The sequence below is a fragment of the Mytilus galloprovincialis genome, chromosome 3 (genome assembly GCF_965363235.1).
Source record: "Mytilus galloprovincialis chromosome 3, xbMytGall1.hap1.1, whole genome shotgun sequence".
NCBI classification, from domain to species: Eukaryota; Metazoa; Mollusca; class Bivalvia; order Mytilida; family Mytilidae; genus Mytilus; species Mytilus galloprovincialis.
In genome coordinates, this window is record NC_134840.1 from 60,687,232 (window position 1) to 60,700,275 (window position 13,044).

Below are 13,044 nucleotides of genomic sequence, written 5' to 3' on the forward strand. Positions count from 1 at the left end.
CAGGTATATGGACAAATCCAAAGCAATCTGACAATTTAAGAAAGCATTGTCAAATCCATTTTTTATTTTTATTTACTTATAGAAAACATGGGTGAAGATACCCTTAGACATGTGATTTTTTTTTTGCAGGAATTTCAAATATAACAAATAATAATATAAAAATGCGTTTCACTTTGGGAGAACTATATAACCAATGACTGTCAGCAAAATCACTTTTAAATAATTCAAATAAAAGTTGATCCCTACTTCAGAAAGTGCAGATATTAAAAGGATGTTTAAAACAGGTCTTGGAAAAATTGCATGTACAACTTGTAACTGGACACAACGATCTATCAAACAGAGATGACAAATTTTTCTAAGAAATAATTATTTTGACGGATTTAAATTCAGCCAAACCATCTCGAGCTCCTAGCGTGTATTTTTTCCTTGAATATCTCGGTCACATTCATGCATTATCTGCTTGCTTAGCTTTGCACCTTCAATCATAATGGGGATAGCTGACATACATTTATCGGAAGTAAAGTTCTTCCTCTAACAAGTTTATGATTAGATTTTGCAATAGCCGGGAAATTATCCCATGTTTTGATCGGGTTTTATCCCCCATTAACTTTTCATATAAGAGTGTTGTTGATTTATCCAACTGTGTCATACCATTATTGTATAATGAGGATGATATCTTTTACATCTTAGTATATAGTACATCTTAATGTTTTTGTTTCATTTTATTTTGCGAGCATCTTAGTTGTGAATTTATGATAGAGAAATTAACAATATTTTTTTTTCTTTTCTGTGAATCTGTGAAGTTTCTTCTAGTGGCTAAGATTTATTATTCTTTGTTTCTATAAACAATTTAAGTCTATAAGTATTGTGTCAGCAAATTATTCAAACCACAAACAGGGAAAAAAAAGGGGGGGCTCTAATATTGTGTTATTTTTTTATACGGCAAGGATCAAAGAGATCAAATTTTGAGATATCAAAGAAATTTACACATCATATTAAAATAAAGATCCATCCGGTAACTTGCGTCATATGAGAATAACGAAATCTCTGATAAGAGATTTATATTTTGATTAGATTGATACATACATGTATCTTTGAGAAAAAAACACCCCAGAAACCTGACAACAAACTTTCCAGCTAATGTCTCTCGAATCGTTTTTTTTTTTTTTTTTTACAAAGCCAACGTTTGTGAGCATAAATAGTAAAAGGAACTTTGACCAAATTCAATTAACTAAAAGTGTTTGTATTTTGAAATTTAATGTGACTTAAAAATTATTGGAATGCTAAGATTATTAAAACACATTTTATAGTAATCTCTGTTGGAATATGAACATACCTGTACTTTATTGTAATTAATGAGACAAAAAAGTAACTTGCATCATATTCAAGTTGGTCACAGTCCCCAACAAATCAAGCTAAATCAAAACTGTTTTTCGGAACACGCTCGTCTCCTTATACATGACGACTCATATTTTATTACTGTAATCACATAAATGTTTGAAAAAGCGTGTGATCTTTCCTACGAAATATCAACATTGACAGAGATTTTTGTAAACAAATCCACGCGGACAATGGGCAGCAAAAGAACGGTTACTTCTCAGGTAGGTGTTTACTAAATCATGTAGTTAAAGTAAGATAAGATTCTAGACGTGACAAACTACGAGATGGAAACCTGACTGCAAACAATTTAAATCGTTTGAACGTTCAGTTCTGTCACAGTTTGACCTGTTGACCAGACCAGTGGAGGAACCAGAATTTTTATAAGGGGTGCCCACTTACTGCCCATGAGGGTGCCCGCTCGATCCAGCCATGCCTCAGTGATTCTGTAAGTAATCGACCAAATGTTTCCCACTAAAGGGGTGTGTCTGCCCCCCTCCCCCCGCCTCACAATCCCGACCTCTGAAAACAATTTAAAATGAAGTTGGCATTTAGTTGTAAAATTTGCATATCCAGGATTGAAACTTCAATCAGATTAGAACAAACAAGTAATAATATATTCGAAAAGATTTTTTTGAATAGTCTAGAGGCTTAAATTTAAGAGGCTGTGTGTAACTACAGATAACAACCACAAACAGGTAGGTACAATGTATTGTTTTACTCTGTAAGAAAACAGAATCCACTGCTTGTGCATGTACCATACAGTGTTACTCTGAAATGGAGAAAAAGGAAAGTTCCATTAAGCTTTGTTTCTTGTCACATCAAGTTGTCTGTTTGTTTACGTGTAAACTAACACTACTATTAACGTTTTCTTTTGTGTTTTAGCCTATTTTAAATCTTTGATCTTCTGTGAAAATAACCTTTCCACATCATTTTTTTAAAAATTTTGGTAGATAAAATTATAAGCTCACATAAAATAGGTGTATAAGAAGGCTGTTATGCATCACAGGGAATTGATCAAGGATTAGTACACAAGAGATGTGGACGATCTGAACGAAACTGGGGTTACTTTGAGTTCAGCATTCCTCTTATATGTATATACATTGAAATGGTTTGTATTGGATATGATAGTTTTAGCTGTTTAACCTTATCTAAGAATCTTATAGGCTTTAGTTGTACAACATTCTGATACTAGGACTAAGCTGCACTAAAATAATGATTCACCTTGCATCACATAAATTATGGCAGAAACCAGGAGCCTGCAGTAACATGGACACTGGTGGTTTTCATTTTTTTTTAATTACTAGTATGTCATTGAATGCAGTGCTCAGTTTGTGAATTTTATGGTTTTTTATTCATTGTTGAAGCTCATCCGATGACCTGTGTGTTTATTTCCAATATAGATATTTGTCTTACCGGCAATTGCATTCCCCTAATTTGTGTCTTATCAACGTTTTGTGGGCCTGTTCTGTAATCTATTAGAAGATCATTACTAGATCCGCGCTTAGAAACAATGTATACAACTCATAGAAACTTAAAGATGTAATCAAGTACGAAATAGTGGAATTAATAGTATTTTTTAGATTACATACTACATGTATGTTAAATCTGAGGTTATAGTGCAATGCGATGAGATTATGAATTTGACATCGTGGCCTTTGAAAGGACATCCACTGTCCGCTGCCTAAGAATATGCCGTGGTAAATGTTATCGGTGACAACCATGGTCGACAGGGCCTGCATTATCTGTATGAACAGTCAACGAATGAGAGAATTGTAACCAATTATAACAAATTGATACAAATATAGAAATTAAGCATGGTTATATTAAACGAGATCGTCAATCTGATTTAAATTCAGATCGATCGAAACTCGCTATTGTACACCAATCACGTGTGAATAGGATCAAGATCCCACTATACGATCTCAGAAATTATGAAAAATTATGAAACTCGTAAAAAGATCGTGGTAAGGTCGTATTTAGAAGCTGCCAAGTCTTCGTGATCGTGGAGGTCCACGGCCAACTTTGAACATGTTCAGAACATTCATAACCTAGTCGTATTAGAAACGTAGAAAGGACGTAGTAAGATCGGGATGGGCGTAGAAGCATCGTATTGGAAACGTGGTGCAATCGGGGAATCCAATGGCAAATATTTTGCTGCAATCTTAACACGATTTAACTGCGACTATCCCGATTTCACTGCGTCTTTACGATTATTCTACGAAGAAGAAGACAATCGTCCTCAGTACGACCTCAATTACGATTCTACTAAATGTACGTCCTAGTCACGAAAACTGCACGACCTCTTTCTGTTGTTATCTCTACTTTTACTTGATATAGTATTGCGATCGGAAAGATCGTGACTAGAACGTGTTACTATCGTAGCGAAATCGTAACAGGATCTTATAAGGTCCATAGAAAGGTCGTGGTACGAACATGCACATTATGGAATAGTCAAAATTCAAATCTAGTTTTGTATAAATCGAAGTGGGATCTTCATGGTCTTTGTCTAGTGCAAAATTTTCTCATCGGAGACCAATCTGCATGAAACAATAATATCTATAGGGTATATGTACTTTGAAATTAAACTAAATCAAACTTCTGGCGTCAAATTGCAAAATTATGTAAGATATTACACAAACCTAAACCTAGTTTCCAAATAATAAGTAAACACCAGTAATGCTATGCACGAAAAAACATATTTTTACCGGTTTTTTTTTTAAACTTTTGACACAGATGTCGGATTGTCCTATATGATTGTGGCTTCTTAAAATTGTGTTCGAAGAGACTCAGAAGGTTACTATTCAAATCCAAATTTCAGTGACCATGTCGCTCAAGGTTGTTTATAATTTTCAACATTGATGTTCAAACAAATCTTGTTTCTAAGACAGGTTGTCCTTGGATTGATTTGACTTATTATTTTTCGGTTGTTTTTGGTAACAAAGCTCTTTATGTGTTCAGATACTTATGCATTTGGGGTTAAGCATTTTTGATGAAAGTAAAATAACAAAAAATCTTTTGACGTATTCATGCATAACGTGCTTATTTCATTTTGTACCGTGACACCTTATTTGATCCTTGTCTGAATTGGTGAGCCGGAAGATGCATCATTTTTATATAAACTGAGCTCAGTTAAAATCATTTTATAGCAATCGTAAACCCCAAAAAAGTTGACTTTCTTGCTTTATTAAGTCATTCTACTGTTGGTTTCATAGTGGCATAAAATGGCGAGCACCAGGGACTGGTGATATCACTGGTATACAAAATCTTTAGTAAAAACACCAAAATTTCAAGTATTTTTTTTATTTTAGCCTATGATAAGTGTGTCCATTTATATCAAAATATTTTTACACTTTACATAATACCATCAACATGGAAAAATAGGACAATGGATTAGATTTGAAGTAAGATTATTAAGAACGTAAGAATCAATCAATCTTTATGCTCTGTTGAAAATATGGATATTATGTATTTCGTGCAAAATAAACACGTGACTAAAATGGTGCTATCTTAATATATGATTAAGATTTGTTCAGCTAGTCCTGAACCTGAATGAAATATTTGCCATTGGACTTAAAAGTAAATCACAGTCACATTTTATCAACGTTTAAAATTCACATTTTAATGATTACATTCTAGTTTGTGCTTTTTAAAATCAGAATGCTTCGCAAATTTTTTTCCGCATTCTTTACACTGATAACGAGGTTCACCAGAGTGCACGTGCATATGAAACTTCATTGTTGACAGTTGTGTAAACGATTTGTCACACAGACTACACGTGTATGGTTTTTCTTTTGTATGAATTCTTCGATGACAAGTATAAGCAGCATGATAAGTAAAACTTCGGTCACAAGTATCACATTTATAAGGTTTTTCACCAGTATGTAGGCGAACGTGTCGAACAAGATGATGCTTTTCGGTAAACTCTTTTGGACAGTAGTCGCATTTGTATTCCTTCTTTGTAGGGGGATAGTGACATTTCATATGACGAATGAGTTGATGGTTTTGTCCAAAATTTCGTCCACATATATCACACTGGATTATCTCCCCCTTGTATAAGGCAGATTCTCCAGTGTGAACGCGACTGTGACGTCTCAGGTGACTCTTCTGTTTGAAGGAGCGGTCACATATATCACACTGGATAATTTTCCCCTTGTATTTATATAAGGCAGATTCCCCAGTGTGAACGCGACTGTGACGTCTCAGATGACTCTTCTGTTTGAAGGAGCGGTCACATATATCACAGTTATAAGGCCGTGTGCCTGTATGGACTCGCATGTGGTTTTCAAAATCTCTTTTGCCCTTTTCTACCCTTCCACACACTCCACATCTAAATTTGTTATCGTTATTTATATCAGAGTTGTGAGTTTGTGTATGACTTTCATATCGACTGAACTTTCCAAACGTTTTACCACAGATCTGACACTTGAATGTTCTATTGTAAACTGGTTCCCTTAAATGAACGTCCATATGTCTTTCTAAATTGCTTTTACTTGAAAGGGTTCTGAAGCATATGTCACATTCCAAAGTTTTATCTCTTTTTGTTTTTTTAATTTTTGGACCTATCTTGTGGTTATTTTTATTTTTATTTTCTGACTTTTTCTGTTTTTGTTTTGCTCTTTCACCATCATGTGACAGGCGGTGTTGAATCATTGTGCGCCTGTCCGGAAAGTTTCGGAGACAAATGTCACACCCAACATGCTTTCTTCGATACGATTTCACATCTTTCCTCTTGGTCTTGATTAAATCTCTGTGATAATCATCTTGGTGAATTTGGTTATCAATGTCGTCCATGTCGGGCTCTTCAGATGCCTGGACTGTATGTACGATATATTTTCCATTAATATACTCTTGTTTGACATGATAAAATAACCTTGCACAATTTTCATTTGCGGTTATTTCGTCTTCTATCGGTATCTCGTCCTCATTTATTTCATAAAACTCAGGATCTTTTATAACGTAATTTCCATCGTCTTTAATACAAGCCATAATTCATGTGTTTCAAAACATCCTGTGAAATGAAAATAGCATAAAATTACAATTAAGATTCGGGAAAACCAGAAACAAAAAACACGAATATCGCAGATTTAAAAAAATAAAGCCGCATTTATCCTTTACGGGTTATTAAAAGTTAAAGTTAGAAAACACTTTTGGTGTGCGGCTTAGATTCACGACAGATAACTGACCTTCGAGGAAATATTTTATATATATATATATATCTTTATTCTCACAAACCAAATTATAAGTACCCAATTCAACGTATAAGATTTGCTGTGTTCCTCGGAAGCCATTTCATTTTTTTTTTATTGAACACTAATAAAGGATAAAAATATGAAATATTGATAACATAGGTTCCATTTATTATTGTTGAAATTGGTTATTGAACTTACTTTCAATAACTGCAAGTATTTTTTAAGATCGTTACGTTGTGTGGTTGTGTGACTTGTGTCATTTGTTTTTGTGTCTTGTACCAATGAATTAGTATTTTGTAAGGCAGCGAAAAACAATCTATTTTTTTTTCGCGACAAGTCGAAAACTATTATTTTCTTTCAATTTTAGCATTACATATATAGTGGCAGCTGAGGGTGAAACAACCAATTTTTTTTTCTCAGAATCATAAACAAATTATTTTTTTCTCCAAAAACTTGAAACAAACTTTTTCTCCAAAAAAAACCCATATCCCCCCCCCCCGAAAATCAAATGGTTGCTGCCTAAATGGGTTTTAGTTTATGCTTGCGTTGTGTTATTATGTACCATAGCCACAAATAAATGGGAGGGTTGAAATCCCGCCCCGTGAGTCTAATCATTCACATGTTTTGCGTTGGTCTTCAGGGATAGTTGTCCCACGTACTGGCATGCAACCCTATCAAATATCTTCCTTATTTCTATATAATATATATTACTAGTAAACGATTGATATGATGTTTTCATACAAGTACTTATTAAGTTCGGCTTACTACTATAGCGATACTATACATGCTATATTAATTTTAGTTGTTGTGTTTCCGTGTATCAGTTATTATCGATAACCCTTGAATCTATCGTCATCTTGATGTCCGTCCCCAGCATTTCCGCCTTAACATGTGTAAATTATGTTTGCTTTGTGGAATCGGGTTATATATTGATGACTTTTGAGTTTTCGGTATTTCTTTGCAATCGGTGGTGGTAGTGAATTTAATATCGCCCCACATTGCTGAGCTCTGTTACCCTTATAAACTTTTAGTGGGCATAGTTTTGTAAATATGCATTGAATGAAAACAGAGACTGATTAATACTGCCTTTCGTTAAAAGATAAAGACATACCTTAATCGTGTAAATAAGATACACTTATTTCTCCTCCACCATACTGTAGCACTTGATATCTTATACACACTCAGAAACATTCCACACATCAATCAATATGTTTTATTAATTAACCAACTGCATTCAATACTCGTAAGTGAATCAATTTATATAGAGTATTGATGGAATCCTTCGAAGTCTGCTACTCTTTGATTTGTTTGTCATTAATCAACTATTCATATGTACGTGCTGTAGGAGGTTTGTGTACTGATGATGTGTATATGTTTACTACACTCGGAAGCTAGATAAAATACTGACGTTCAGATATTGAAAGATTCCAGCAGCAGTCATATATTACGCGGCATTAGGGTTATCTCAACTGCATCTTTGCAAATAATTTATTTAATAACAGTATCCTGGGCACATCGTTTACCAAGAAGTCTGATATACTATATACCACCTAAATACCTAAGTTGTTTATTGTTTATTTGCTTTATTGATATTATTGTATAAGGTGTAAAATGACATTTGAGTCTTTGGTCTAATTTTGTTCTATACATGGTGTTGTCAGTTTGTCTTCGACTTATGGATTTGAATATACCTTTGGTATAAATAAGCTTATTGGGAACCAACATTACTGATTTTCTTCTTTAAGTGTTTGAATATACCTTTGGCATAAATTAGCCTGTTGGGAACCATTATTAATGATTGACAAAAAGCTCTTTATCTTTAGTAACGTGCTTTTCTTTTTAAAATGTATATGGTCCTTGGACTTTAAAAAAAATCAGTTTACCAAATTTTTTTCGTCAAGCTTGAAGATATTGAGTTGATATTTGTTTGTTTTGTTTTATAGTTTACATGACAAGTCATAGATAAAGTTAGCATTTTGTTCCGAGTACAGCTAATTTTTAACCGGCATGGGACTATGTATCCATGCAATACTCTCGGATTCTTGTCTATTCTGTTATCTTAACACTATTGTATAAATACATATTAATAACTGACAACTGATGATGAGTCTTTAATGACAAAGCTAAGAAAAGTGAAAGGTTACTATCACAGATTTAATGCGCGGATGATACTAGTAGACAGCGAATCCTAAGTCACAACACTTAGCTAAAATTTGCTTTAAAATACATAAATCTTCAATGATTTAATTGTAGTTTGTGCTTTTTCAGACGATGGTGCTGACCAAATTTTTCTCCACATACTTTACACTTATAACGAGGTTCTCCAGAGTGCACATGCATGTGTAAGTCCAATGTTGACCTTTGTGTAAATGATTTGTCACACAAACCACACGTATAAGGTTTCTCTTTCGTGTGAATCCTTCGATGATTGGCGTAAACAGCGTGAAAAGTAAATCTTTGGTCGCAAAAATCACATTTATAGGGTTTTTCACCAGTATGTAAGCGAACGTGTCGTACAAGATGGTGCTTTTCGTTGAACTCTTTTGGACAGTGACCGCATTTGTATTCTCTCGTAGATGATGGATTGTGACATTTCATATGGCGTGTTAACTGCTGGTTTTGTCCAAAAAAACGTCCACATATTTCACACTGGATAGGCTTCCCTTTGTATAAAAATTCTCCAGTGTGGACGCTAGTGTGTCGTCTGAGACCACTCTTTTGTTTAAAGGTGAGATGACACAGATCACACTGAAAAGGTCGCTCGCCTGTATGAACTCTCATATGACTGGCAAAATCTCTCTTATTCGACTCTTGTTTTCCACACAGTTTACATCTGAACTTCTTCAGATCCTCTTTTATTTTATGATTGTGAGTTTTTGAACTTTGATGATTGCTTCTCTCCCCAAATGTTTTGCCACAAACCTTATTCTTAAATGTTCTAATGGAAACCGGTTCATTTGCATGGACAGCCATGTGTCTTTTTAAGTTGCTTCTTTTCAAAAAAGTCCTGAAGCAAATTTCACATTCCCTCGTTTTATCTTCTGTTGGTTGTTTTATTTGAGTATCAAGCTCATAATATTTTTCAATTTTGTGTTCGGACATCTTCTTTTTTAGTTTTACTGATTCTGCAGCATGTGACAGCTGTTTTTGTATCATAGTGCCCGAAAACTTCCGGAGACTATGCCTTCTCCGATACTTTAAATTGTTCACTTGTTTCCTATTGGTCGCAATAAAATCTCTGTAATCATAATCAGGCGGTGTTTGATTGTCAATGTCATATACGTCGGGCTCTTCCGATTCCTGGACCGTATAAACGACATGTTTTCCATTAATATTCTCTTGTTTGACATTATAAAATAACCTTTTACAATTTTCGTTTACGGGAATGTCATCCTCTATTGGTATTTCGTCCTCCATGATTTCATAATACTCAGGATCTTTTATGATGTAACTTTCACAGTCCTTACTTAACGTCATCCTGTCCTGTAAAATGATAAAAGCACAAAATAACAATCAAAATTCAGATGATTAGCAATGTAGGAGAAGTGAATGAATGGAAACAAAAACATAAAATACCAGATTTTAAAATTAGAGCGGCACTCCAAAAGTTACAGTAGGTTTGCTGCCTAGGTTAATGACGGATACTAGTAGTCAACTTTTTTTTACAGGAATGGCTAGGCTATTTGCTTGTTATGTTCTCCATAATGTGCAGTTACATACATAACTTATTTACGTGCAGCATAATTCTCGTTTTTGTCAAATATATATGGTACATGTAACTTAAATAATGTCTTACCAGTAAAGGTCTTTTAACTCTATAATAAAGCTTGTAAACTTACTTACCAGTATACAGGTCTGTTTACCATGTTTACCTTACAAACAAAGTAAATAAAACTTATCAGGGGCCGAATACTGGCAAATTTAAACTTGACCAGCGATCAAACCGATACAATATACAATATTTACTTCTAATATAAAGAAGATTATGTAATAAATACTTTTTCACGGGATTTTTAATACTTTTGCGACATGTCCAGGTTTAAAAGTAACGTTATATGTGTGACTATTAATGAGACATCAACCCAATGACACACTAAAAACTAGTAGCGTGAACACATTACCATGATTACAGTTGACTTAAACCAAGAAAACATCTAAGTATACCGGGTACTAGTTATAGTAGCGTGAACACATTACCATGATTACAGTTGACTTAAAACAAGAAAACATTTAAGTATACTAGTTATATCCAAAAAATGTTTGTATGAAATTTTATATGCATTTTTCTAAAACTTACCAGTATGTCAGTTCATCCGTTTATGATACACATTTTCTCCAAAAATGGTTCCTAGTCAACTAACGGTCCAATTAGGTAATTATGACACATCTATGTTTATTTAACGTTTCATATATCCAATTAAAGCGGATTAACAGGTGTGTTAGGCGATTTTAATTAAATTAAGTTTTCAATAATTTGACCGTAAACAATTCTTTTATTTTGGTAGATCTTGGCGGCTTACTAAATATTAGAATGTCAGTGGTATGTTTCATCGTTTTCTTCTTTGGTGTTCGAAGATTCAGTCGTATGTATGTATGTACGTAGATCCCTCCGTTTACAGAGCACCCCTCGACAGTCATAATAAACACCGGTGCTTGTCTCTGATTTTTTTAACCTATTTACTCTTTGTATATTTTTTGTATCTAACAACACATCTATTATAACAAGAAATAGGTTGATATTCGTGTACTGTAACATGTTCTGTTTAATGTTCTTTTCACTAAGACTCTCGACTACATCTATGGGAGCTGATGTTGGGATCTTTACATGTTGTAGGGAAAACTAGCTGTGACAATGCCTAGGATGATGCATGGCATTGCTGCCGATATAGAGGCAGGCCGGGATCAACTGACACCTAGAATATCAAAAACTCGCTATTCATTTAATTCGCAACAGCATAGTGTATTGCACAAAAGCAAATCATTGATATTGAATTCACATCGTTTAACCAATTTAAAGTTCTTGGCTACAGTTATTCTGTCAGAAACCTATTTTGTGTCAAAATTTTAATTACAATCCAAATTCAGACATGTATCAAGCTTGGACAATGTGTCTATTTTGGCCCCAACTTTTCAATGTTTGATATCTGCGGTCGTATCCAGAAGAGCTCAGCGAAGAAATTTATTAGGTTATATAAATGCGATTAAGTTACAAAACTAGTTCACGTTTGGTTACATGCACTTATGTTTTTTATGCAGAAATGACGAGGGAAGACTTAAAAATAACAGTGATTCAGACTTTCATTCTCAAATTTCCTCTTAAAAATGTCTTCATGCTTTTGGGAGCATTCGTGCCGTTTTGGCACATTTAGTTTGCAATCTTATTGCAAAGTTCAGTTCCGAACTATTTTGTTCATATAAGTGTTAAAGTTCAGGGGCGGATGCAGGAATTTTCGAAAGGGGGGGGTGCTAACCCAGGGCACCCAGGGCAAAAGGGGGGGGGGGGGTGCAAAACATATGTCCCGATACAAATGCATTGATCGGCAAAAATAAACGGGGGGTGCGCACCCCCGGAACCCCCCCCCCCTGGATCCGCCACTGAAAGACACACCCAATCAAAAGACAAGAAAAGAAAGGAAAAATGAGCTTAAAAGAAAAAAAAGTATTACCGCGTTTGGATTGAAGAATACACACAAAATTTAATTCCTTTTTCAACACAAGACAACTTCAAACATTGGATTTGATAAGTCATAGTAAGTTAATGGTTGTCTCGCTTTTGTCGCAAGCGAGACATGACTAGGACTTGTATACAGATGCTTGATGATTTGTAGTTTCCACCAAAGCATCTGACCTTTAGGTAATTTCTTGATTCATTGACCAACTTTGAGTTTTCGCCATTAATCATTTATTTTTGGTGAAATTAAGATTGTAATGTGTGCATGCTCGTCTGATAGGGTTTAATCGGAATTTACACCAATTTCGGACATTATTATTCAAAGCCACGCATTTAAAATAAGATCCGTTTTTCAAATACTTTAGCAATTATAGGTCAACAATATTTGATAAATGGAAAAATGGTGTACTTGTCCGTTTGGATGGCAGGGTTCGTATGACTATTATCTCATTTTCATGATTTTGGTTTTGGTTGATGATAATGATACTGACTATGCCAGTGTCGGTGTATCGAATGATTGTAATGTGTTCGTATCTGTTCGGTAATATTATTTTGGAATGATTGTAATGTGTTCGTGTCTGTCTGGTAATAATATTTTGGAATTATTGTAATGTGTTCGTGTCTGTCCGGAAATACTATTTTGGAATGATTGTAATGTGTTCGTGTCTGTCCAGTAATATTATTTTGGAATGATTTAATATGTTCGTGTCTGTCCGGTTACATTATTTTGGAATGATTGTAATGTGTTCGTGTCTGTCCAGTTACATTATTTTGGAATGATTGTAATGTGTTCATGTCTGTCCG

The 13,044-nt window shown here is 34.3% G+C and overlaps 2 protein-coding genes across 2 annotated transcripts in view; one reads left to right on the forward strand and one right to left on the reverse strand.

Moving 5' to 3' along the window:
* Nucleotides 1–1,470: 1,470 nt before the first annotated feature.
* The window catches only part of LOC143068528 (uncharacterized), a 42,585-nt gene continuing 31,011 nt past the window's right edge, over nucleotides 1,471–13,044 (forward strand). Inside the window, exon 1 of the mRNA XM_076242660.1 lies at nucleotides 1,471–1,601. Within this exon, the coding sequence (XP_076098775.1) occupies nucleotides 1,494–1,601 (108 nt within the window). The 5' untranslated portion in view covers nucleotides 1,471–1,493. The remainder of the gene's footprint in view (nucleotides 1,602–13,044) is intronic.
* LOC143068526 (uncharacterized) lies at nucleotides 8,661–10,441 on the reverse strand. The gene is made up of 2 exons (XM_076242657.1): nucleotides 10,413–10,441; nucleotides 8,661–10,052 (listed from the first exon to the last, which is right to left on the reverse strand). The coding sequence occupies exon 2, from the start codon at nucleotides 10,044–10,046 to the stop codon at nucleotides 8,805–8,807; it is 1,242 nt and encodes a 413-aa protein (XP_076098772.1). The 5' UTR covers nucleotides 10,047–10,052; nucleotides 10,413–10,441; the 3' UTR covers nucleotides 8,661–8,804.

Excerpts from the sequence above, each read along its gene's own strand:
- LOC143068526 (XM_076242657.1), bottom strand. The coding sequence starts at position 10,046 with ATGACGTTAAGTAAGGACTGTGAAAGTTACATCATAAAAGATCCTGAG.